This window comes from Capricornis sumatraensis, chromosome 22 (assembly GCF_032405125.1).
Source record: "Capricornis sumatraensis isolate serow.1 chromosome 22, serow.2, whole genome shotgun sequence".
Classification (NCBI taxonomy): Eukaryota; Metazoa; Chordata; class Mammalia; order Artiodactyla; family Bovidae; genus Capricornis; species Capricornis sumatraensis.
In genome coordinates, this window is record NC_091090.1 from 47,119,556 (window position 1) to 47,147,185 (window position 27,630).

At 42.5% G+C, this 27,630-nt stretch overlaps 1 protein-coding gene across 1 annotated transcript in view; it reads right to left on the bottom strand.

The window, feature by feature from the left end:
* Nucleotides 1–27,630, bottom strand: part of PHACTR1 (phosphatase and actin regulator 1) — a 516,206-nt gene that overhangs the window by 470,700 nt on the left and 17,876 nt on the right. The window contains exon 2 of the mRNA XM_068994199.1: nt 21,546–21,692. Within this exon, the coding sequence (XP_068850300.1) occupies nt 21,546–21,692 (147 nt within the window). The remainder of the gene's footprint in view (nt 1–21,545; nt 21,693–27,630) is intronic.

Below are 27,630 nucleotides of genomic sequence, written 5' to 3' on the forward strand. Positions count from 1 at the left end.
CCCTATTCCTGCTGACTGTTAGGGCACTTGTTACTCACCGTCTCCTCCCCCAGCTGCCTTCTCTCTAGTCTGTTGTCTGCAATGGCAGAGATGCCCTGTTCAATACTGCAAATCATGTATCATCATTTAAAGATGGAACCTAAAAGGCAAATGCGATTTGTAGAGATGGATTCCTCTGATTAGAAGCTCTTCAGTTCCTGAAACCTTTCTCCAGATGCCTCCATGCAAGGTTTCATCCATGAAAAATCCTCCTCCTCCTCCAAGGATCAGCCCAAGCGATCTCAATAAGGGTTCCCCAACTCTCCCAGGCAGGGCTGGTCTTCACTGTCTGTGTCTAAACTATGACACTGCCCTTTGCATTGAAACCATCTGTTTACTACTCCTCTACCCAAGCAGACTTGAGCTCCTGAGAGCTAGGAGTTTGTTCCTACCTATCTTTTTGTTCCAAGTGTTCATCCCAGGGTCCAGGTGTGGGGGACGCTAAACAGAGGTAGGGTGGAAAATAGTTGTATTAACACCTGGAACACTGGCTCCACTATCACCCCTCTGGGATAATTGTGAAACCAAGTTTAAGAGTCTCCACAGTGGGAGGACACACCAAGGAGGCTTTCCAAATGAAAGGGCAAGAGGACTAAGTCGTCGCTGACTCATACCCTGCTTCCCACGTCTTGTGGCATTTCAAATTGCATAATCATCTCAAGCAGTTAGAATTATAAGTGACTAAACACTGGTATATCACATTTTTTACCTGCCTACCGAGTTAAATACTTAGCCCCATAAATTGCTTAAGTTACCTAAAAGAGGCTTGAATCTTGAATCTCCTTAGTCACAGCCTGTGCAATGGCTTGGGGCAGGTGGCCTTAGCCAAGAGACTCAAACTAGGGGGTTAAAGAGGTGTTCCTCTGAGCCTCTAAGCAGATCTGTGCAGAACAGGGAGCAAAGCAAAAGCAGCAACTCACAGAGGGATCTCACAGCTGAGCCAGCTGGCTCTGTGTGCATCTCCCAGCAGGGGCTGAGTCTCTCTCAGCAGGTGCAAAGCTTAATTTTCATCCTGGGCTGACTGGGCCTGCAGTCCCTACTAATAATACGAGTGAACATTTGCCAAGTGCTTACTAGGTATCAGAAACTCTTTCAGAACTCTACTCCTATTGCCTCATCTAATCCTCACAACTGTAAAAATAGATGCTATTATTATTATCTCTGATTTACTGGAAAGCAAGAAAGGCATAGATGGGTTCAGCAACTAACTCAAGTGTTGTTCAGTCATGTCCAACTCTATATGACCCCAAGGACTGTAGCCCGCCAGGCTCCTCTCTGTCCATGGAATTTTCCAGGCAAGAATACTGGAATGGGTAGCCATTCCCTTCTGCAGGGGATCTTCTCAACCCAGGAATTGAACCTGGGTCTCCTGTATTGCAGGCAGATTCTTTACCATCTGAGCCACCAGGGAAGCCCCAACTAACTCAAGGTCCCATTCTTAGTAAGGGCTAGAACAGGAGGCACACTCAGGGAGTCCCGCTCCACAGCCTGTGATCTAAGCCAATGACGCCAACCAAGACCAAGATGGGGACTCATTGCTTTCTCAAAGAGAAGGTGAAAAGAAAGGTTTTGGCCATCCATACAAATTCATTCTACCAAGATCTTCAGTTCAGTCGCTCAGTCGTGTCCGACTCTTTGCGATCCCATGAATCGCAGCACGCCAGGCCTCCCTGTCCATCACCAACTCCTGGAGTTGACTCAAACTCATGTCCATCAAGTCAGTGATGGCATCCAGCCATCTCATCCTCTGTTGTCCCCTTCTCCTCCTGCCCCCAATCCCTCCCATCATCAGAGTCTTTTCCAGTGAGTCAACTCTTCACATGAGGTGGCCAAAGTACTGGAGTTTCAGCTTTAGCATCATTCCCTCCAAAGAACACCCAGGGCTGATCTCCTTCAGAATGGACCGGTTGGATCTCCTTGCAGTCCAAGGGACTCTCAAGAGTCTGCTCCAACACCACAGTTCAAAGGAATCAATTCTTCGGCGCTCAGCCTTCTTCACAGTCCAACTCTCACATCCATACATGACCACTAGAAAAGAGTACGGAAAAATCCTATCTCTTCTCAGGATCTTTTGCCCAAAAGGGTTTGATGGTGTTAGTTGTTCTTCCCAGGATCTGTTCCCTAAAAGGGATCTGATAAGCATTCTAAGTAATTTGTTCCTATAGAAAGAAACTCTATTGTACCAAGTCACATAAAATTTGTCAAAATCAGGTAATTACAGTTCCCACTTGATGTAGGTATTGTTCAAACCCACCAGGTCTCCCTCTTTATATCAAAGAAAAATGCTAAGCCCATTAGGTGATAATTTTTGTCCACATAACATTTACATTTTCTGCTTGATTTCTGTATTCAGCTAGAATATGTTTAAGTAATTCAAATAGGATTTCTTAATGCTTTTTAAGTTTGCCTTATCATTTTTCCTGGAATCTTCCATCCTTTGGCCACTTTCCTAATTAATAACCTCTCATTTCAAATCCCTTTATACATTTTCTTCTATATATCAGAATGGTCAGAAATGACCCAGAGAGCCTTAAAACACACCAAGAGAGCAAATGTTCTCATTTATTACCATATACTGCCCTGGTGCATAGATTCCAAGGTTCTGCTCTGGTTTCTTAGTGTACATATGCATATTCCTTTATGATTGTCACTGAACCACATTGTGAAAAGAAGAGTGTAAAACAGTTTCTCAAATCCCTACCACAAGACAGGTTCTCCTCTGGGAGGCTCATTTCATTTACAGCTCCATTTACTATCGATTAACAACTATTCCAAAAACAATAAAAAAATCTTTCTCTCCACTGCTTGAAAAATACATGTGAGCTGCAGAAACCAAAATACAATTTTAAAAGTGTCTCTTTGGAAAGCCTGCATGTGATGCCTTAAAAACATTTTTTTTTGTTGGAGTTTAGAAATTGTGCTGACAGTAAAGTGAAAGTGAAAAGTGAAAGTGAAGTTGTTCAGTCGTGTCTGACTCTTTGTGACCCCATGGACTGTAGCCTACCAGGCTCCTCCGTCCATGGGATTCTCCAGGCAAGAGTACTGGAGTGGGTTGCCATTTCCTTCTCCAGGGGATCTTCCTGACTCAGGGATCAAACCCAGGTCTCCTGCATTGCAGGCAGATGCTTTAACCTCTGAGCCAGAGAAGAAAACAGTAAGGCTGGGAGAATTCTAAATAGCTGCTGCCTCTTGCTTCAAGATGCACCTTTCCAGTTGGCAAGGCTAGTATGAGGACATTATAACTGATTCACCACTAATTTAATTGAGATTAGATTCCAAATCTAGTTAGTGTATTATAGTAACTGTGAAAATGCTGCATTGCTAACTACTTGATCTTACTATTAAGCGGACTGCAAAAAGAAATCCACTTTCTTCTTCGTAAGTGTCCAAATGACAAAGTGATAAAATATTTTCTTTGAAAAACTGTTAAATTGTATCATAAATATATCTATTTTAAAGATGAAAGCATATTTTCAGCAGACATATCTGTAGCTCTCATCTTAGCCATATCGATTTTTCTATATTAAAATAACAGTGAAGCAATAATATAGTAATTTCACCTATCACCATGTTCCTAGAGCCCCTGAAGTAAATAAATATTTGAATGTTAACTTGTCAGATTAAACTGGGCAAGCAAAACCAGCCTGATACTTTTCCTTTGATACTTTCAGCATTTAATAAAACATGCCTCAACCACTTATATATTATACCTAGATGGTACTTAAAGTATGCCAATCAAATATTAGGCTCAACTCTGTGAACTGAAGAGTGGTGTGCTTGTTTAGCAGCGGTATAAATGTTTAACAACCGGCTCTCTCAAGAAAGTTTCTTAGAGAGAACTTTTTCTTAATTAATGTCCTTAGTAATTTGTAGTAATGCTTGCTGATTTCCAATACTCCCTCCAGGGTTGATTTCAAATTATAGATATGATGTCACTGAAGATGAAGTTGAGAAGGATGTCCCCCAGTTGGCTCTTACGACCCTATGTGAGCTGGAACTAAGCTACTACTTTTAAATGTCTAGATTTCAACGAATTTCCCTTTCTCTGTCTTTTTTTCTCTCTCTGGGGATCACAGAGTTCTCTGGGACATAATTTTCCCAACTTCAAGATATATTAATTAAAACAAACAATCTCTAAACTGAGTCCAATGCTAAACAGCAAGGATTCAGGTGCAAATAAGGGAGAAACAGTTCCTCCTCTTAGGAAGCTTGGAGCCCAGTGGATGTCAATGTTCCTATAGATGGACTGAGCTGTTGATGAAACTGTTCAATCTATGTTGAGCCTGTGATGAATGTCTGTCATATTGCTATTTAATGAAACAAGTTATAATAAACCATAACAAGCCATCCCTTCTTTTTCTAAAATTTTGTCCAGGTTTGAGAAGGGAGCTTTGTAAATCTAACAAAATATTTATCACTGTGATACAACATAGAGAGTTTATGTTAATTAAACTGAGAGTGTTTCTTGCTTGAAATGTTTGAAAGGTGTTTACTGAGTACCTACTGTGCCAGGCAGTTTGCTTTATATCCCCCTTTCATGGAATTTTCACATAATTTCTCAGTCATTCTGAGAAATCAGTATTCCTGTGGTATAGGTGGAAATGGCAAACCACTCCAGCGTTCTTGCCTGGGAAGTCCCATGGACAGGAGAGCCTGGCAGGCTACTGTCCATGGGGTTGCAAAGACTAAAGTTCATAAACATAATAAATTTGCCCTAAAATTGCCCAACAGAATCCGAATTCATACCCAGGTCTGTCTGACCCAAGCCCATGGTTATTCCTCTACACACAATGTTTCCAGAGCTGTCAGAAGGGTCGTGACCTCTTATCTGACCAGAGAGTCCCGCAAGAGCCAATACTTCTCAGACATTTTTCTCCATCTACATTTGATGATGTGTTACAAATCTGTAGGTCCTCAGGGAGATTTATCCCTGGGAAGATTAGAGCTCTGCCTTTTCCTTGCCACCATGTTTCCTCATCTGCTCCTAACTATATGACCTCTAGACCTTCATCCCAGGGACACATTTTATTCTAACACTAGACAGAGCGAGGAATGTAATGGGTGAAATTATGTGAACCTACAGGCTTGAAACTGTTTTTCTCAGGGGAAGAAGATAATGAACCCCAGCAACAGATTTATGGAAACTGAGGCCTCATGGGGAAAAAAAGTATGTTTTTACGAACTCATATAAATAACACAATCATTTTTCCTTTTGCACGAAAGAGCAAGCACGAGAGATGAAAGGAATTATAATTTTAAAAAGACACTAGCATGCACTCAAGATTCAATGCTGTTATTGGACCGGAATTGAGGTTCCTAGTGATTGACAGTGAACAAGGTCCACTAAGAACCAGCAACTGGAAAGAGAATCACACCACCTTTAATAAACAACAGTGCTGAGTGTTTTTGCCCAGTTGCAGTGAATGCACGGCAAATCTGATTCAAATCCCAGGGACAGAGGAGCCTGGTGGGCTACAGTCCATGGGTTTGCAGAGAGTCAGACACAGTGGAGCAACTAACACTTTCACTTTTCAATAGCAACCATAACATGCTTCTCACTTTTCCCCAGTTTTGAAGGATGCATCGTGGCTGCAGGAAACTTTTCATTTGAACATTACATCTGTTTCTCTACTTGATCCCTTTCTAGCCTTTATCATAACATATGTGATTTCTTCTCAAAACCAGTATCACCATTTGAACCTGTCTGAGATAATAAAGTTAATATGAATCCTTACTGGTCTGAGCCTTGGTATAAAGTTAAAGGGCTTCCCAGGTGGCTCAGTGGTAAAGAATACGCCTGCCAATGCAGGTGCTGCGGGAGACAAGAGTTTTAGCCCTGGGTCAGGAAGATACCCTGGAGAAGGAAATGGCAACCCAGTATTCTGGGTAACTCCAGTATTCCTGCATGGAGAATCCCATGGACAGAGAAGCCTGGTAGGCTGCAGTCCATGGGGCCTCAAAGAGTTGGACATGACTGAGCGAATGAGCACGCACACGTGAAGCTAAAAGGAATCACATCTTTCACAACTGGACTTTCTCCCTCCAACAATATATTTTTATCTATTATTAATTGATATATTTTTATGCATTGTATTCTTTTTTCCACTCTCTGGGCCTTGCCACCAAATATCCTAGCTATCAAAGTACTATGATGGTTGAATTTAAATGAAACAGCCAACTAATACTTTTGAATGAAGCATGCACAATTTTTGCAAATCAGTCAGTGATACACTGAAAATGCATTCATATTTGTGTACAAAGTGCCTGCTTACAGCTTCTCTTTAGACAAATCACCTATGATAAATGAAGTTGACGACCCAGCAGTAAGAGAGAACGAACAGTATGCCTGGTTGAGGGATTATACCTGCCTTTCCTGTGCTGGCTAAATTCTGTCATTGTTTCTTTCCACTTCAATATTTCCACTTCAGTGTCTTTAATAAGTGGAATCAAGGAGGAGAGAGAATGCAGATCCTAGCAGCTATAACTCTGCTGAATTGTTCCTGTAATTGGGTTTATGAAAGGACTCTGTAGATGATGTATTTCTTTACGAGGTAACTTTACAGCAGAAATTGTTCATACAGATCGTATTATATGAGCTGTAACCGAGAGGCCGATGAAGTGAGTTTAAGGCTGATTTGAGCTTACTTTGGCTTGACCTGGCATTATTTTTACGGATGGTTCTAGTTGGTCTGAGACTTAACACACACTTCCGTTTATGTGGTTTTGCCATTCATGAGACAAGCGGTGACATGATTTGACTCAGACATGGGGACGAGAAAAATAAGAGCATCTTTTTTATTTTGAAAAATGTAAGTGTTCTTAAGATACCCAAAAGGAATATGATCTGAACTATAGATTCAAGCATATGAATAAACTGAAAAGCAAAGAAGAATTTTTGAATTAACTAAACAAACCAAGCATTAATTATGGTGACTGTTGACCATGCTCTCATGTTTGCCTCATAAAAGAAGGAGGGTTTTGTGGTGAGAACTGAGTGGCACATGGGGTAATAAGGACCATCTTTGGTTAAAACATCAGAATCCACACTCATGATTTATTCCTGCATATTTAGAATGAATTACTTACATGAAAGGGTAAAAGAAAACTATTTTGCAACTTGAAGAAAAGATTTAGTCACTGGGAAGTTTTACAGAATTGTAATAATGTATCAAGCATTTAATTTGCTTAAATTCTATTAGCTAAATATCTTTCATGTTAAAATACAGTAAAATACACTCATGAAAGTCACATGGTATCATAAATTACATATAAAGGGAAATCTATGATTAACCAAACTTTGGTGGGCTCTGCATTACCATCATAGCTCCAGACCCAGATATGAGCTGAAAAACTTTGCTTCTATATGAATAAAATCCATAGCTTAGACAGAGCCTCCAAGCTGCAAAAGTTGAAGACAAAAATGAATAAACAAAAGGCTTGTCACTCCTAATTTTGTTTCTGCCTGTTCTGTTTCCATCGAACAAAATGAACTTGGAGAAATTGCTTCCAGAACGGTTTGAGAAGTTTCCTTATATGTAGGGCAGCTCTGAGCTGTATGCCAAAACTGCTGGCAGAAGTCACTTTTCCTATTGAAAATTTGCTTCTTAGCTGATTACCGTCAGCGTCATGACCAGATATAGCAAGGATGTTGCTGGAAAGCAGTGTGATGTGAAGTCTGTAGTGAACGCAGGGCAGCTGGCTCCACAGCTGTGCAAACTGGAATTGTATGGTTGGAGTGGGAGGTAATGAATTGCCCTAGACTTCCACAGATAAGCTGGGGACATTTAACCCTCTCTCTCTGAGACGAGGGTTCTGCCTTGACACCTCTGGTTCTATTTTTTAAGGCTAAAACACATAAGTAGGACATTTAGTTGGGAGAAGAGTGAGAATGTGAAGAAGAGGGGAGAGGAGATTGTGAAAGAAGAGCTATTTGACTAAGAGCCTGCTGAAGGCTGGGTCTTGCTGAGTGGCTGAGTGGCAAAGAACCCCCCCCCCCCCCATGCAGAAGACATGAGTTTGATCCCTGGGTCAGGAAGATCCCTTGGAGGAAGGAATGGCAACCCATTCCATTATTCTGGCCTGGAAAATCCCATGAACAGAGAAGACTGGTGGGCCACAGACCATGGGCTCACAAAGAGTCAGACATGACTTAGCAACTGAACAACTGCTGAAGGCTGAGTCTGCTGAATACTCCACCTGGCATTGGCTAGTACAGCTAGTGTGCAGTACAGTTACTTGTAGCTTGAATATGATAAGTACCTTCTCGAGGACTGTGGTCAAATAGGAAGTTGGAGTTAGCCTTGAACTACACTAAGACGTACTCTTTTTCTACACTAATTTTGGGCTCTTGTTGACTATGATGGCTACTCCATTTCTTCTAAGGGATTCTTGCCCACAGTAGTAGATACAGTGGTCACCTGAGTTAAATTCACCCATTTTAGTTCACTGATACCTAAAGTGTCGACGTTCATTCACTCTTGCCATCTCCTGTTTGATCACTTCCAATTTGCCTTGATTCATGGACCTAACATTCCAGGTTCCTATGCAATATTGCTCTTTACAGCATCGGACCTTGCTTCTATCACCAGTCACATCCACAGCTGGGTGGTGTTTTTGCTTTGGCTCTGTCTCTTCATTCTTTCTGGAGTTACTTCTCCACTGATCTCCAGTAGCATATTGGGCACCTACCAACCCGGGGAGTTCATCCTTCAGTGTCCTATCTTTTTGCCTTTTCATACTGTTCATGGGGTTCTAAAGGCAGTAATACTGAAGTGGTTTGCCATTGCCTTCTCCAGTGGACCACATTCTGTCAGACCTCTCCACCAGGACCCGCTCGTCTTGGGTGGCCCTGCACAGCATGGCTCACAGTGACATTGAGTTAGACAAGGCAGTTTTCTGTGACTGTGGTTTTCAGTCTGTCTGCCTTCTGATGGAGGAGAAGGGGCTTCTGAAAGCTTCCTGATGGGATAGACTGACTGAGGGGGATAGTGGGTCTTGTTCTGATGGGCGGGGCCGTGCTCAGTAAATCTTTAATCCAATTTTCTGTTGATGGGTGGAGCTGTGTTCCCACCCTGCTATTTACCTGGGGCCAAACTATGGTTGAGGTAATGAAGATAATGGTGACCTCCCTCAAAAGATTCCATGCATGTACTGCTACAGTCTGTGCCCCCAACCCTGCAGCAGGCCACCACCAACCCATGGCTTCGCCGGAGACTCCCAGAAACCCACAGGCAAGTCCAGGACAGTCTCCTGTGGGGTCACAGTTCCTTTCTCCTGGGTCCTGGTGCACAAGGTTCTGTTGTGCCCTCCAAGAGTCTATTTCCCAGTCCTGTGTAAATTCTGGCAGCTCTATGCTGCTGCTGCTAAGTCACTTCAGTCATCCGACTCTGTGCGACCCCATAGACAGCAGCCCACCAAGCTCCCCCATCCCTGGGATTCTCCAGGCAAGAACATTGGAGTGGGTTGCCATTTCCTTCTCCAATGCATGAAAGTGAAAAGTGAAAGCGAAGTCTCTCAGTCATGTCTGACCCTCAGCGACCCCATGGACTGCAGCCTTCCAGGCTCCTCCGTCCACGGGATTTTCCAGGCAAGAGTATTGGAGTGGGGTGCCATTGGCAGCTCTGTGGTATGGGTTAATGGCAACCTCCTCCAAGACCCTGATGCTGGGAAAGATTGAAGGCGGGAGGAGAAGGGGACAACAGAGGATGAGATGATTGGATGGCATCACTGACTCAATGGACATGAGTTTGAGTAAACTCTGGGAGTTGGTGATGGACAGGGAGGCCTGGTATGCTGCAGTCCATGGGGTCGCAAAGAGTTGGACACGACTGAGCGACTGAACTGAACTGAACACTAAGAAGTGAAAAACTCCTGCAATTCACAAACGCTTGTATAAATTCAAGCACTTTGTTTCTTATGAATGGATAATAATATCCTAGGGGGACCACATTTCACACAACAATGAGATTGACAGCGGAGGCAGAAACACAATAGCCTCAGTTTATAAACAGGTAGATGCTGTATTCAGTCCTTCTAGGCCACTAGGCTGTAGTAGTTGAATATTTGACCATGACAGAGGCAACATTTTAGATTAGAATTAGTCTATTTCTTGCATTTCTATCCCTGTGCTAGAGCTCGACATTTAAACTGTCCCATTCACCCAGACTTCATCTGTTTCTTGCCCTTTTATAGCATAGAACTACTGGCAAGGCATTTTCACATTTGGTCCTCAAAGTGACAATGAAAATTAGAGAGTGTTATCCCTGTCTTAGAGGTCTTGATGATTCAGCTCATAAGTAGCAGACAGATACTGAAACAAGCAAATCTTCAAACCCATCACAACACCGTTGTGTTGATTACTCAGAGATGAGAAGGTATTCCTCTTGACTCTCAAAAGTCAAGATTCTATGATTTTTGATGTACTCCACTGATCTACATGGGTGCCTTTTTCAAAATGAGTAGCTTTGTTTTCTCTCTCTCCCTTTCTGTCTCACTTTTTTTTTTCCCCATGTATATCTTTCTCTGCTCTTCTTTTTTCTCTTTCCCTCACAACATCTCCTCCAAGTTCAGAGGATTCTTGGAAAGTCCAGTAGGTTTTTCCTAGGTAATAATTTCCATGTGGTCATTCGTAAAATCCATTTCAAAGATGATCCATTCCACTCGACTCAGAGGATAGACTATTTTCAATGTAAATTTCCTTAACTTTCAGAGTTTGAGGGTGACATTTTTTCTCATCTGGGACAAGTCCCATTCATTCTGTAGTGTAAAACCAAGAAGGAATGAGTGGACTAAAATTTAGTTAGGAAAATTTGTTCCTTATGTGAGACTTTCTGAATCTGTAGTTCATCTGGTCTTCTAAGATGTGGTACCTACAGGGGCATGTGGTCTTGTACAATGTGGTACCTAGGGAGGCATCTTTTTTTTGGAGGTATTTTAGAAGAATAGAACACAGGTGAGGCAGAATAGAGAAACATATGGAATAAAGGAGCTCATTCTTCACTCTGTGCAGTAAATAATCACTATGCGGCAGGAATTATTCTGTTCTTCCACATTTAATAAGTTAAATACTCTTTAAAACAAACGTCCAATGTGGTCAACATTGTTAGTCCCGTTTTACAAGTGAGAAAATTGAGGCAGGGTGAGGTTAAATGTCTTGCCCAAGGCCACACAACTAGTAAGTGATAAAGTAGGGATTTGAATCCCCAAATCCTAGTTCCAGAATATATCCCAGAGCCACTACTCTGCATCAAAAAATAATTTTTTCTCACTGCTTCTCTCTCTACCTTTGTAGAGCTCCATTGTGACTTTTTGTAGTTCCTAGGCATGAGTTTGAGAAACTCCAGGAGATGGCGAAGAACAGGGAAGCCTGGTGTGCTGCAGTCCATAGGGTCACAAAGAGCTGGACACACTGAGTGACTGAACAACAAATGCATGTTTGTCTCTGTAGGCTCCTTTTACCACAAAACTTTTTTAAACTATATTTTAATAAATATTACAAAATATTTATATGTATTGGTATAAAGAAAGTGAAAGTGAAGTGTCTTAGTCATGTCTGACTCTTTGCCACCCTATGGACTGTAGCCTACCAGGCTTCTCCATCCATGGAATTTTCCAGGCAAGAGTACTGGAGTGGGTTGCCATTTCCTTCTCCAGGGGATTTTCCTGACCCAGGGATTGAACCCGGGTCTCCAGCATTGCAGGCAGACACTTTACCATCTGAGCTACCTGGGAATAAAGACATATGTAAAACAGCCTAGATTAAATTTACTTTTTCTTCTGAGTTTAAAAGAAATTAAAACATTTTCAAGGGCCTCTAAATGTATCTTGGGTCTGAGCTCTGTGTCTACAGTGTCCAAGAGCTAAGTTGGTACTGACCTTGGGAGTTTTCTTGTTTACCTTGACTTACCTCCAGGTAAGAGATTGAATTGCCCATACTCTTAGCGGGATAGCAGAAGGACTAAAGAGGGATTTCCTTGCAAAAGCTTTTACTGAGTTCAGAGATCACTTCTAGAAAATGATCAATCAAGGAATTTTTTAAAACTGAAGGTTATATTATACAATCACTTAGATGGATTAAAAGGAGCATTTTCATAACAATAATAAGTTAGAATAAAAAGGCATGGGAAGGCATGAAACAGAAAACATCAGAGTACATATGGGACTTATAAAGTACTTTGAGGAACATTTTGGGGCTTCCCTGGTGGCTCAGACAGTAAAGAATCCACCTGCAATGCAGGAGATCTGGGATCAGTCCCTGGATTGGGAAGATCCCCTGGAAAAGGGAACAGCTACCCACTCCCGTATTCTGGCCTGGAGAATTCCATGGACAGAGGAGCTTGGCAGGCTACAGTTCATGGGGTCACAAAGAGTAGGACATGACTGAGTGACTTTCACTTTCTTTAAGGACCATTTTATTCCAATTTTTGATATGTATGTGAGGCGATATGAAGTGCATTTCTTATAGTGAATCCCAGCCAAACATTTTTTAAAATACTGAGCTAGGATGCATGCCTAGTTCCACTTCTTTCTTTCCCTTAGCCATGTTCAGCTTTCAATGGAACCTCAAAGCAAAGCTGATAACATAAGCTTGCTCTCTTGTAATAAATCATGGCCATTAAAAATATAGATTTTGATGCCATATAAAACATGATCTGAATTCCAATTCTTCCTCTTATTCCCCTTATTAGCTTCATACCTTTGCTAAGTTATTTAAGCTCTTTGTGACTTAGTTCCCACATGGATAAAATAAGAAGAGCAATAATCATGCCAATCTCATAGGGTTATTATAAAAAGATAAGTGAGCAAATGCTGATAAAGTCCTCTACAAGGGCCCTATGTACGTTGACAACTCAATTATTTATTTCCGGACTAGATCTTATTTGAACCTTAGGCTTGTATAACTGCTTATTGGATACCTCCACTTGGATGTCTGGTTGACATCTCACACTCCTGGCTCTGAATTCTCGATCACCACCCACCCCCCACCCCCAACCCGTCGCAACCATGCCCCTAAATGGTCCTATCCTTCTGGTTGCTCAAGCCAAACCTTGAGGTACTCTTTGCTCCTCTCCTCTCACAGCCCACATTCAATCCACCACGGAAGCCTATAGGCTACAACTTCAAATACACGCAGAATCTGACTATTTCTCACCGCTTCTGCTGTACCATGCTGCTGAGACGGCACCACCTCTGGATTGCCGCAGAGCTCCCAAAGCAGCTCCCTGCGTCCTCCTTGCCCCACTGCAGCCTATCCTTACACAGCAGCCCCAGGGAACCTTCTAAAATCTATTTCAGACCATGTTACTCTTGTGCTCAAATCCCTGCCTTGTACCACATTTCAGCAAGAGAGGGCAGTGGCCCACAGGACCCTCTGCAATCTGGCGCCCATTCGTTCCCTCCGACCGCTTGATTCACTCCCCTGCAGCCACACTGGGCCCCTTGCCAGCCAGGTCCTAAACACACTTGACTTAGGGCTGTAACCCTGGCTTTCCCTCCGCACTCTCTGCCTTGTCTTCTACGCCATATTCACACTGCTCATGTTCCTCTTCTTTGGAGAACTTTGTTCGCATTTCCTCTTCTCAGTGTTGCTTACCCTGCAATCCATCCCTTTCTTTGCTCCCATGTGCCTAACATTCTTATTTTGCTGTATTTATTTTTGCCTTATCAGTTAACCTATGAAATACTATGCAATGTACTTACCTATTGTACTGTTTATTGCCCATAACTCACTTTGAGAAGTTAAAATTCATGAGGATAAGAAGTTTCTGTTTTAATCAATAGTGTATCCTAAGGGTCTAAAATATTGTCTTACCTTCTAAATTAATATTGTCAAATGAATGAATACTATATATTATTATTTCGTCTCACCTTCCTCCATCCTCTCCCCTACCCCGCAACCTCTAAAACAGGGCCCAGATGGAATAAGGGATAAATTCAAACAGAGTAAAGTTTCTTTTACATTTTTAATTAAGCCATGATGGCATCTTAAACCAACTTGTTGTCCTCTGACTGATAAACATTCATAAAAAATGAGCTCTCTATGTCTCCAAGTGTGTGCTCAGTTGCTCAGTCGTGTCCAACTCTCTTGTGACCCCATGGACTGTAGCCCACCAGGCTCCTCTGCCCATAGGATTTTTCAGGCAAGAATCCTGGAATATGTTGTCATTTTCCAGGGGATCTTATTAACCCAGGGATTGAACCTGCCTCTCCACATCTGTGGTTGGTAGAATCCACCAGATGCAGAACCATGGATACAAAAGGTCAACTATATACTGAATCCTCACATCTATAATTACAGCCCAGGTATTTACTATTCAAAGATTACGTTACTGTGTTGTAAGTAGAAGGTATATAAATGTGAAAAGATCAATAGGAAACCTACAGGCTTTTACACAAGACTTGCCATCATAAATGTTAAATAACCACTTGCATAAGATTATTCCTGGTGCCCTTTGACAACTTGAGTAGAAAATCATGTGAATGAATCCATCATCATTCAAAAGGCCACAAAATTGATTTTGTCTTTTATTTTAACCATCCTTCATTATATAAAAGACTTATAAATTAAAGCAATTAAAATGTCAAAATGGCCCACACCCCCCGCCAATCATATTCACTTTATCACTGACTAAAGTGGAGGGGGAGAGTTATGAAACAAAATATAAAAATTCTAGAATTTTTCTTATATCATGCAATGAGGAAAACCTGATATCTATTATTTGTTCCTTCAGGCCTTCTTCCACTGGCTATAATGTATGTCTCCTTTTTCGTCTTATTAAGTCAAAGAGGAAAAATAGCTCGATAACTTATCATCTCTCTCTACTTGAATTTTAGTTGTTTTACTTGTACAATAAATAATGATGATGAATTAAAGTTGCATATATTAAAGAATAACTTCATAAGTAACTTCAAAATATCTTTAATCAGTATGAAAAGGTATGCATAAAAATCTATCTGTGCACTTATTCTGACCAATAGTTTATCTGCCCCTGTCAGCTTATATGCCTGTGAAGAAAAACAAAACAAAGTTCTTCATAGTTCATGGTCAAGGTTTATAACAATGCTGAGAAGTTAGGAATTCCAAAAGGGTACATTTCACCTTGACTGAATCCTGCCAATTAGCTAGTCTGCATATATATTTCCCTTCCCTGGTAATTTAAAAGGATAAAGGGAAAATATAGATCTTATAGGTATACTCATTTCATTTAATTACAAAACAACAGGCTACAAGACTTAAAATGCCAACTGGGAACTGGGTTAATATTTAGTTTTCTGACTGTCCATTTATTGTTAAGATTTCTCTAATTCTATAGTCAATCATACAACAAATACTTATAGAGCATCAATTCTGTTAAGGATTCTAATCCCTGGATATTCAAATTTAAAATATTTTATTAATATGGTACATGTAAACATGCCGTCTAGCAATTCTTAGTTATTACCAAAAAGTTATTTTAAATGTTTATAATATATATTATTTTAAACTTATTTTAATAACTTAGCTTTGATCAAATGTTTTAATTCAGATTGAAAATTGTGCTCTTCTATGTGTTTTATACCCTGGAGAAGGAAATAGCAACCTGCTCCAGTATTCTTGCTGGGAAAATACCATGGACAGAGGAGTCTGGTGGGCTACAGGCCATGGGGTTGCAAAGAGTCAGACATGACTTAGTGACTAAACCACTACCACCATATGTTTCATACCATAAATAAGACTGTACATGAAATCAGTGGCATAGTATGTATTCATTAGTGCAGACAGAAGTACTAGTTAGTACACACAATTTTTTTAGATAGGATGGGACTTCTGAGATTTAAGTCTCAGTTCAGTTCAGTCGCTCAGTCGTGTCCAACTCTTTGCAACACCATGGACTGCAGCATGCCAGGCTTCCCTGTCCATCACCAACTCCAGAAGCTTAAATTCATGTCCATTGAGTCAGTGATGCCATCCAACCACCTCATCCTCTGCTATCCCCTTCTCCTGCTTTCAATCTTTCCCAGAATCAGGGTCTTTTCCAATGAGTCAGTTCTTTGCATGAGGTGGCCAAAGTACTGGAATTTCGGCTTCAGTGTCAGTCCTTCCAATGAATATTTAGGACTGATTTCCTTTAAGATCGGCTGGTTTGATCTCCTTGCAGTCCAAGGAGTCTAGCTTTAAGCCTAGTTTAGTCTAGATTTAAGTCTAGAGTGGAGTGAGTCAAACTCAGAAAGGTTAAATGACTTGCCTACAGTTTTAGAGGAAGAGAGGCAGCAGAATCAAGTTCTTCTGACTCTTGATTCTAATTTTTCATACAAAACACAACTCCATCACCTTCCATGAAATTTAAATAAATGGGCATATACAGATAAACCAAACAAGAAACTTAGAATTCAGTGCTAACAGCAAATACAATATTAAGATGTTAAAAAAAATTTTTTTTAAGAATGCCCAGATCAGAAGATCCTAAGACAATTTAACCATGCAACTCATATTCTGTATTTGAGTTATCTCATAAATGTATGAATTGCTGTTGAAACAATTACTTGGTAAGCAGCCAAGCTAAATATTTATGGCAAAGAGTTTCCCATTTCCTCTTGGCATTAATTACTCACTTTTCTGTGCTTTGTGTATTTTATTTATGTTACCTGGAGTGGTTTTCATTAGTACCACTTTAATGCATGACATAGTGAGATTACCAGGTTAGCTAGTTTTCCCAATGACACAGAAAGAGGGCAGGCACTCAGAAAGCCCCACAGTCGAGGCCACTGGTCAGTTATCTGGTTAGCCACTTGGACTCTGGCTGTGAAGTGAAGTAAGTGTTAGTCGCCCAGTTATGTCCGACTCTTTGCAACTGCACGGACTGCAGACTGGGCTCCTCTGTCCATGGGATTCTCCAGGCAAGAACACTGGAGTGGGTAGCCATTGCCTTCTCCAGGGGATTTCCCTGATCCAGGGATGAAACCCCGGTCTCCTTCATTGCAGGTGGATTCTTTACCATCTGACCCACCAGGGAAGCCCCTAATGAATGCTAAAAGCAATACTTTAAAGGAGATTTTGGGCCTACCAAATAAAAGTCAGGCCCATATGATCTGCTTTCAATTTGGAATCAGTAAGAGAAATAATGTGAGGGATACATACATTGTCATTCTTCAGGGAAAGTTTGAAGGGGACGTCTACCAAGACCTTCACACTGGTGAAATAATCTTGGTTCAGCATGGCAATGTTCACAGTTTTGCCTAGAGACAGTCCTCACGGCTAAAGGATAACAGCACATTCTGGGATGCCACTTCTCAATATCAGAGACATTTCTAATTCAGCTAAAGGATAAAGGTTCTACCTTTTTTGAGGAGGATCTCAGCTTAAACTGTAACATACTGACCCATCCCTTCCTGTAGGTAGTCAGAGAAAGCTAAGTTTGATTGCAGTTTTCCTCTGGGCCTGAAATAGTGAAGGAGATCAATGGAAGTCAAAAACGACTGTCCCTGGCTTTAGTTCCTAACATCAGAAACTAGAACAGATCTCAGGCTTCCAAAGAGGATAAGCATTCTGAGGTTGCCCGTGCAATTAATTTAAAATCTCCTCCATACATACAAAGCAATTCTGCAATGTCAACAGAGGTTAAATGTACTCATGATTAGAGAAGTACTTATTTTCCTAAATAGTGCAAAATACTGGCTTTGTGTTTTAAACAATCCTAAATCATCAGGATGACTAGCTTTCCTTCTTTTGACATCCTTTATAGAAGTTTTAGATGTGGTTAAATCTTTTACTTATTATAATATTTTCATTCATTTGGTGTGTAATTATGGAGAACCTTTCCATTTCAGTATCTTCTATGTATCAAACATTCTTTTATATATTGCTAATACAGAGATAAATAAATACAGTGGAATAAACTGGCCCAAAGAAAAATATTTGCCAGATGAGCTGCAACTCTACATTGCATTCATTTCATTGCAGTGAATCAATGACCTCACAAGGCAGAGCAAGTGCTTACAAGCTAAATGTCAGTAATGTTCATTGCTGAGTGAGAACACAATTAGAAATACTTGCTACTAACAGTGTGAACATACTCTTCTGTTACACGATGTCCTTTTAACACATTTTAATTTCTCAGGAAAAAACTTCTTCCAGGGTTTTAAATGAGGTCTAATGTGTCTGGGTTACTTTCAGCAAATACATTGGCTTAATTCTCTCTAACATGCTATCTTCAGCAAACAAGCATCTATCAAGGTTTGTGTAATATACTAAATGCTAAATAGAAGTTAAAACCTACAAAAGGGGCTCTTTTAGAAAAATTAAGTCATGGTTCAGAAAAATTTTTGTTCTCTACACTCTCAATTTAGGCTGAATCTTGAAATTAGCATCTTCATAAAGTGCTGAAAGACCCACATTTTGGTGCTATTCTTTGACTGACTTGGGACTGTAGGTGAGGGATTATATCTTTCACTCATGCTGTGAAGTTATTTCTGAAATGATATTATTAAGTACCATCAAGGACAAGGTGTAGTTGAAGAAATGCTTAAGAATTTAATCAGTATTTAAAATGCCCCAGTCTACTTTATCTGGCAAGTGTACACATTAGTTTCAAGGGATTTGGTCCCCAAATGATTTCATGATATCCAAATAAAATGAATATGTATATATTTATTTCCTTGAGTGATTACTAAGCCTCTCAAATATTAAATGTGGACTTATATAAAATGAGTAAGTGTAAGAAGGCGAATCCTAAAGACAAACAGTTTAAACCAACAAAGAATTTCTCTGGGAAGAATAAAGAGTAAGTGACTAGGGGTAGGAGAGGAGCAGGAAGAAAGGGCGGATGAAAGCTTCCTCGCTTAATCGTTTATAAATTGTTGTTAAGAGACAAAATTCTCTCTATGCCCAGATTATGTAATTTATCCAAAGTGTGCAGGCTCTTCTGTTCAGCAGTGCTGATAACGACACTAATAGTTTAATTACAACTGGCTGCTCAAGGAGATAAACAAGGCTGTTTGCTTTTTAAGCCAGGGGTTATAATTACTTTTAAGGGAGGGGGAAAAGAGCATCTGAGAGTAGATCTTATTGTGTCAGGAAAGTAACTCCAAACCAGCTGAAAAACAAAGCCCTGGGAGTAAGCAGCCACCACAAAATTAGAGCAAAACCTCCCGATCTGAGCAGTGGAGCAGTAGGCGGGAGGTGGAGTAAACAGGCGGCGCACGTAGGTGGGCAGGGATAGAAAAGTTTTTGGAGTCCAGTCAGTGAGCACTTTCCCTGGGATTCCATCACCAAGGCACTAAGCACCGTCCCCCCCACCGCCCCACCCCCGCCGCCCCACCCCCTCCTCAGCTGTCCAGCTCCTTGTCAGGTCTCTGTCACGACAGCCCTCAGCTTCAGCACCACCAAGAGGACAGCTCCCCAACGAAAGAACACAGCCCTCAGCAACCACCCTCCCTCATTGACAAACATCCTTCCCACCACATTTCTTCCTTACTGTTGTCTTTCTTGACACTGTGCTTTTAAGGGGATTTTCTAAAGGACATTTGGAAGGGACTGGGAGCTTGTTTGGCCTGTTTATTTCCAGATGAAAAGGAGACAGTCCTCTCTGAAAAGTCCAGTCTTTTCATTGGCCTCCAGAGCAATTTAACCAGAATAAAAGACTGCAAGTCACTGGCTTGAATCTGGTGGCAGAATGGTACAGCCTAACCCAGCACTAACAGAAACTTGAAACTCTTTTTTCATGCTTTATTTTGTTTTGTTGTAAAAGCACCAGTAGTAAGTGGACAACCTTTATTAAGTGTCTCCTTAGCCCCTTTCCTTCTCTGCTAAGCCAAAGATGTTAAGGGAATATACAGGAGTTTGTTAAAAAAAAAAAAAAAAAGGAGTGATCCTTAATATATCTGGGTTGGAAACAACCTTTATCCTAAAAGGAACTCTTCTCAGTCCTTTCCAAGAACCCTCACAGTCATATTCTGAACCTAGAACACACAAGTGAAGGATTAATCGTTCCAGATGGAGACCACAGGCTACTACTGTATGTCACAAAAACTATCAAATCTTCCTCCAATGAAGTCTTCTTTTCCCCAGTTACAAATCCAGAGGCAAACATTCCAGAAGTGACAAGAAAACAAAGGGTTTAAAAAAAAACCCCAAATCACCAAAATAGGAAAAATTACACTCCAAAGAAGTTGGCTACTTCGGCACACTCAGTTACCATCCCACCAGTCATAGGCTATGGTTCTTTAGCAAACACATCTTGTTTCTCTATGTAGAGCTTTCTCCTTCATTCATACTTCTCAGGAGTGAGTCAAATAGTCATTATTTGAAGTTTCTCTTTGCTCCAGCATGCACATACACATATATACTTTGCTTGATTCAGTTCCATTTTCAAGGGTTTAGTTTCCTAAAGAAAAAGGTATCCTTTTCTTCTTAAACTTATTTTGAAGGAGGATTTTCAGGAAAATGCCCTCACTCTTTTCGTATTGGAGTTGCTAGAATAGTAAGGAATTCTAGAAAGGAAGAGACACACACTTGGGGGGCGGGAGGCAAGGGGACTTAGCAGTCTTTTAGAAAAGTTAGTGGCGAACAACTTCCTCCTGGTGACAGGGACCCTGTACTAGGATCAGGAGGGGGCAGGGGCGGTGTGCCCCTGAATCTGGAGCAACAGCAGCATCAGTGGAGACAGCGGACACTGGTGCGTCCTTTCAGGCAACCCTGACAGGTCTCAGCGGACACAGTTTGACTCCCTGAGTCCCTCAGTCCTTTCTGTGGCTCCTTTCTTCCTTCTTTCCTCCGTCCTCCCTTCTTTTTCCTTCCCATCCTTCCTGTATCCGCCTCTCCTCTCCCCCTTGCTTCTTTCCCTCCCTCCTCCGCCTCAGTTACCCTTTTCACTTAATCCCATCTGGGCCACCTTGGGTACCAGTACCACTGACAGCTTCCCGTCACCCCACGTGTATCCCACAGACCATCTTACTACTATCATCACGATGGTTGCTTGCCAACTGCAGGGTCCGGTTCCCAGCTGTTAAACCCCACCCCCTCGTCTCTCCTCACTCCAAAGCCGCAGCAGCGGTATCAACCCAGCAGAATCACCAGAGTCTGAATGTCACCAACAAGTTCCACCCGGCGGTAGCAGCCCCACCAGCAAACCACACCAGCGGAGCCTGGCCAGCCCCCTCCGCCCACAGCCGGCGGCGCTCGGGCAAGCTGACCCGAGCTCCAGGCTACGCCTACGATCTTTGTTATCGGTGACAGCACTCTCTTCTCTTCAAGGAAGGGGAAAGCCCGGCGTGTGATTCCCCAGCGGATGCAGGGATCCACGCGCTACCCTCCCCCACCTCCGCAACACACATACACACACACACACACCTCCTCACCCGGCACACAAAGAGAGCGAGTGCACGCCCGGGACCAGCTGGGTAGGAAGTGGGGCGGGATGGGGGCGGGGGGCGGGGTGGGGTACCAAAGGAGGGGCTGGGGGCTGAGCCAGCCGGGGAGGAGGGAAGGGAGCCGGGTCGGGGAGAGAGCCGGGCACGCTCTCCGTCCTCACCTGCCCCCAGGTTAAAGGAGATCCTGGCCTCCGCGAGGTACGGCGTGTCGCTCTTGGAGCGGACTCTTCTGATGGGCCGCCGGTCTATATCGTCCTCCGAAGATGCCGCCATTAAGGTGGGAGGCAGGAGCAGGGTCGCCCGGCGAGCTGAGAGGGAGAAGGAGATGGAGAGAGAGAGGGAGAGAGGCGGAAAAGGGGAGGTGGGGGGGGAAGGAAGAGGCTCGCACACAGGGAAGGGGGGAGGGGAGAGGGGGATGGGAGAGGGAGGGAAAGGGAACGGGGAGGGAGGGGGGAAGAGAGGGAAAAAGGAAAAAAGAAAAAAAAAGGAGAGAGAAAGAAAGAGAGCAAAGGAGAGAAAAGGGTGAAGGGAGAGAAAGAAAACCCGTTAAGGATTTGTGGACTGGAGCAGAGATCATGCTCTCCCTGGCTGGCGCTCGCCCCCACCCACCCCTCTCACCCCCAGCTCCTCTCCCAGCCCCAGGGCCAGCGGGTCGGTGCTGCAGACGAAGGCTACCCCGCCTCCTTCCTGCAGCCCCAGGTTGCAGCTCTTGGCCCAGAGAGGCGGATGCGAAAGGGAGGACTCCAAAGATGCCCAGTCAGCACTGTGTCCTCTCCCGCCAAATGCACTTACCCACGCTTCTCAAGTGCACACGAGGGTCTCCTTAACCCCCAGGATTGTCTGCTCCAAGGATGCCCAACCAGACAGCCCAGCTTCAGCTTCCCTTGCATGCCATTATTAGTCCTGGGGTGCAAGCCTAGTCCCAGCTGGTCAGGGAAGAGAACAGGATAGGCGAGAGTACCCCCTGCGCACCCTCTTTCCCAACTCTGGAGCTCAGATAGAGATGGAACCAGATGTGGAAGCATGTACAACTTTAGGGGCAGGTTGCCTGTAAAGTTTCTAGATTTGCTCTTTTGAATGTAGACGAGTATGTGCTTAGGCGCTCAGTGGTGTCCAACTCTTTGCGACCCCATGGACTGCAGCCTGCCAGGCTCCTCTGTCAATGGGATTCTCCAGGCAAGAATACTGGCGTGGGTTGCCATGCCCTCCTCCAGGGGATCTTCCCAACCCAGGGATCCAACCCAGGTCACCCACATTGCAGTTGAATTCTTTACCATCCGAGCCACCAGGGAAGACTAGGTATATTCACCAAGAATTGAGTGGCTTTTCTTTTTTTTTTTGATGTGGACCATTTTTTAAGTCTTTATTGACTTTGTTATAATATTGCTTCTGTTTTATGTTTTGGCTTTTTGACTGCCAGGAATTTGGGATCTTAGCTCTCCCACCAGAGATCAAATCTGCACCCCGTACCTTGGTAGGCAAAGTCTTAACCACCAGCTTGCCAGTGAAGTCCCCCAGTGGCTTTCTTAGCACTACTGATTTTTAGGATATGTTTAGCTCTACGGAAGTACCCATTCATTTTCACCTTCAAGATTTGATTTGGTGATTTACAGCATGCATAGTGGTCTTTGGATTGGACCTGTAGTCTCTGTAACTCTGTATCATTGTTTCTGAAGGACTGGCTGAAGATCAAGGGCACCTCACATTTCTTTGAATGTCTGTACTGCAACCGTCCCATGTTATATACTAGGAACAGCTAGAAAGGTTTCTGGAGTGTGAGTCAGAATGGTTTTGATGCTCCTACTGAACCTATTGATGGGCTCAACTCTTTGATGTTTGTCTTCTGGCAGCTTCAGTCACTTGGTCTTTTGTGGCCGGATGTTGCCACATTTCTTTCTAACAGGAGCCCACCTGGAGTACACAGATAAATGCTACCTTCATCCCCTTCCTGCTACAAAGGAAATCTCAGTGTCAAGTCATGCCCTTCAGTCTCAGAGGATGAAGTGCCGCTTCGGCTCTGCAAAACGTCCCTCTCCACTTCAGCTGTCAGTTCTAACTCTCGTCCTGTATCCTTGCGCCCACCCTAGACTCTTCAGCCCCTTCACATTGGCCTCTCACTTCGCACGTAGGTAATAACTCTTCATCTGCCTTCTCCTTGGCGCTTCTTCAGTCCCCACTGCACGATTTCTCTCCCAGTCTGTTTAACCTTCCCATGGAACTCTTGGCCCCAGAGGCTCCATTGTTTCACTCCTAATCCCCTCCTTGTATCCCTACCTCTACTTTTCATTCCCACCACTCAGTCACAGTTACTTTAAAGGTCATCAGTAGCCTTACAACAGTTAGGTCCATTTCTTTCTTGAGTAATGTATCCTTCTTGAAATAATCCTTTCCTTTGGCCTCCCTGTACTAGGCTACCTTCCTAACCACTGAATTTCTCATAGTTGGCCAATTCCCGGCATTTAATTTTAAAGTACTTATCCTGGCTTTCAGGGCCCTTTACAACCTGATTCCCATCTGTCTTTCCTAAGTCGTCTCCCATTGTTTCCCTCCAGTCTGTTCAGAGTTGTCCCCACAAGTCGGACTCATTTCTTCATCTGGACCTTTCCTTGTGTTGTGCACCACGAAGTTCTTCCCAATAAGCTTTTCATGTTCTCCCTCAGGAATGTGAGATGACTGGCCCACTAGTCTTTGGCATGAATCCGGTACAGAGTAAATGCTCAATAGATATTTTTTAATAAAAGAAGAGAGGAGAGAGGGAAAGGGAGGGAGGAGAGAAGAGGGAAGCAAAGAGTAAAGGAGACTTATACAACTAATGGGTCAATGAGTAGCTGAAATGGGGACAGAACCCATTTCTACCTGGTTTCAAATCCTGTTCTTTAACCAGTATATTGATTTGCTAAGTGCATATATATATAGGTTGACTATCCACATTTTAAATTCATTTTTCTATGATATTTGTCTCCTTATCATGTCCCATTTGTCTCTGTTAAACATAGACTAAAAGTGGATGCCTCCCATCCCAGGAGGCACAACAGGGGTGTTTGGCTCATGAAATAAACAACGAAGGTTGATGCTTTTAGATGACTAATCAGGCTGCAAACCAATATTATGATCATAAAATGCAGGTTCAAGCTCTTGAGGAAGTGCAAAAGTAAGGAAATACACTATGTAAACTATACAGTGTATAAACTATGCATGCATGTATAGTTGCTTCAGTCGTGCCCTACTCTTTGCGACCCCGTGGACTGTAGTCTGCCAGGCTCCTCAGCCCATGGCATTCTCCAGGCAAGAATACTGGAGTGGGCTGCCATTTCCTACTCCAGGGGATCTTCCCAACCCGTACCTCTCTTTGAATGAATGCAGTGCTGTTATTATTATTATTATTATTATTCTGCCTGCGCCACATGGCATGGGACGGGCCTTAGTTCCTTAACCAGGGACGGAACCTGTGCCCCCTGCAGCAGAAGCCCTGAATCTTCACCACTGGACCACCAAGGAAATCCCTACTGCAGTGCTGTTTGATTACTCAAAAAGCTTGGGATCCCCCACCCTCTCGACTTTTCATTCATCAGCGTTGCCTTTATCAAAAAACAATAAAGTCATCTTTAGCTTTTCTAGTCTTAGCTTTCTCTGTTTCTTTGATATTACTTAATAATGGTTCTTGACATCCAGAAATACATCTTTGAATTTCTGCTTCTTATTCATTCGATGTTTCAGAGGATTAGGAATGCAATATTGGTACTAGCTTAAGTTTACTTTTCTTCAAAAGAGCTTAAATGTGCTTTTATATTATCTCTGTCATGCGGGCCAGTATTACTGAAATAATTCTAGATAGATATACTTTTTACGAAAGGGACATTAAAATACTGCCTCCATCCGCATGCGCGTGTTCTTGAGTTATTTTATGACATTTTCATTTCTGACTACTACCTTCCATTTGGCTTCCAGAATTTGCAGTCCTCTTTGTCTCGTCTATGTTTTCCCATTATCTTTTTTCACTTTGCCTCTTTTATGTCCTCCCATCTTTTGAGGGAGGAAATCCTTTAAGAATTCCCTTACAAAGTCAGTCCCAGCTCACGTCTCTCTCTCTTATCCTGTATGAAGGATTCACCCCTCTATGAGAGCTCATTCCAGTGTTTCCACAGTTTTCATTCTCTGTGAATCCTTTCACAAACATGACTCTTGTCATAAAATATCTGACTGACTAACGTCAGGGGAAGAGCCCTGGGGTGTGCATTAGGGGTGGTGGGTGTTGCTCCCAGTCCGACCACTTCTGTTTTGAGTACCACTGGGCATTTCACTGTCACCTCAGATATAGAAATGCAAGGGTCATCCAGCACAAAAACAGAGACACGTAGGTCAATGGAACAGAATAGAGCGCCCAGAAATGGACCCACACTTACACAGTCAATTAATCTATGACAAAAGGGGCAAGAATATACAATGAGGGAAAGCCAGCCTTTTTAAGCAGTGCAGCTGGGAAAACTTGAGAGCTACCTGCAAAAGAATCAAACTGAACTACTTTCTTGTACTATCTACAATAATAAACTCAAGTTGGATTAAAGGCTTAAATCTAAGACCGGAAACCATAAAACTCCCAGAATAAAACATAGGAGGTATAGCCTTTGACATCAGTCTCAGCAATATTTTTTTGGATATGTCTCCTCAGGCAAGGGAATGAAAGCAGAAATAAACAAATGGGATGGCACCAAACCAAAAAGCTTTTTGCACAGTGAAGGAAACTATCAACAAAATGAAAAGGCAGGCTACTGAATGGGAAAAGACATTTGCAAAGGATATGTCTGACAATGGTCCCAAATATACAAAAAGCTTATACATCTCAACATAAATAACTCAATTAAAAATAAGCAGAAGATGTAAACAACAGATATTTTTCCAGTCATACAAATGGCCAATAGGCCCATGGAAAGATGCTTAGTATTACCAATCATTATGGCAATGCAAGTCCAAATCACAGTGGGGTATCACTTCATGCCTGACAGAGTGGTTTTTATTGGGGAGACAACAAACAGCAAGTTTTAGGAGAGGATATGGAAAACAGAGTGAAGTTTCCTCAGAATCCCATAAGTAGAGCCACCACACAGCACAGCAATTCCACTGCCGGGCATTGGTCTGAAGAAGACAAAAGCGTGGCTTCGAGGAGACACGTCCAACCCTACGTTCACTGCAGCGTTGTTTACAGTGTCAAGAATGCGGGGACAATCTGGGTGCTCATCAGTGGATGAATGGGGAGAGAAAATGTGCTACATATATTTAGTGGAATACCACCCAGTCATGAAAAAGAACAAGCTCTTCCCATCTGTGACAACGTGGATGGACCCTGGCAGGAATGAAGAAAGATAGATACCAGGTGATCTCACTTACGTGTGGGATCTAAAAAGCAGAGCAAATGGACGAACTTAAGAAAATGGAAGTGGAGATGTTGGTGCTGAGAACAGAGAGGTGGTGGCTTGTAGAAAGGGATGGGGGATGAGAGAGGTGGGCGAGGAGATCAAGAGGTACAAACTTCCAGTCACAAAGTAAATGAGTCAGAGTAAGAAATGTACCTTGTGGGGAATATAGTCAGTAACTGCGTAATACCTTTGTATGGTGACATACTGTGAATAGACTTATCAGCGGTAACCATTTTGAAATGTATAGAAATGTGGAATCACTATGCTATACACTGGGAACTAACAGTGTTGTGAGAGTTAAGTCACTCAGTCATGTCCGACTCTTTGCGACCCCTTGGACTGTAGCCTACCAGGCTTCTCCGTCCAGGGGATTTTCCAGGCAAGAGTACTGGAGTGGGTTGCCATTTCCTTCTCCAACAGTCTTGTAGGTTAATTATATTTCACAAATAAACAAGTGAACTCATAGAAAAAGAGATCAGATTTGTGGTTACCAGCGGCGGGAGTGGGAGAGGGAATTGAATGGAGGTAGTCAGAAAGTACACATTTCAAGTCATAAGATAAAAAGTACTAGGGACGTAATATACAACATGAGAGATATAATTAACATTGCTATAGCTCATATATGAAAGTTGTTAAGAAGTAAAATCTAAGAGTTCCCATCACAAGGAAAAAATTTCTTTTTAACATATATACTTTTGCACTCCTCTCTGGATAGAGCAATTGATCCATCTGTCAATAAACAGATAGGTTAGGGACTGTACAGACAGGACAGCAAATGATAATCAAACGAGGTCAACAGGTGAATCTGCATAAAAGGTACATAAACGTTCTT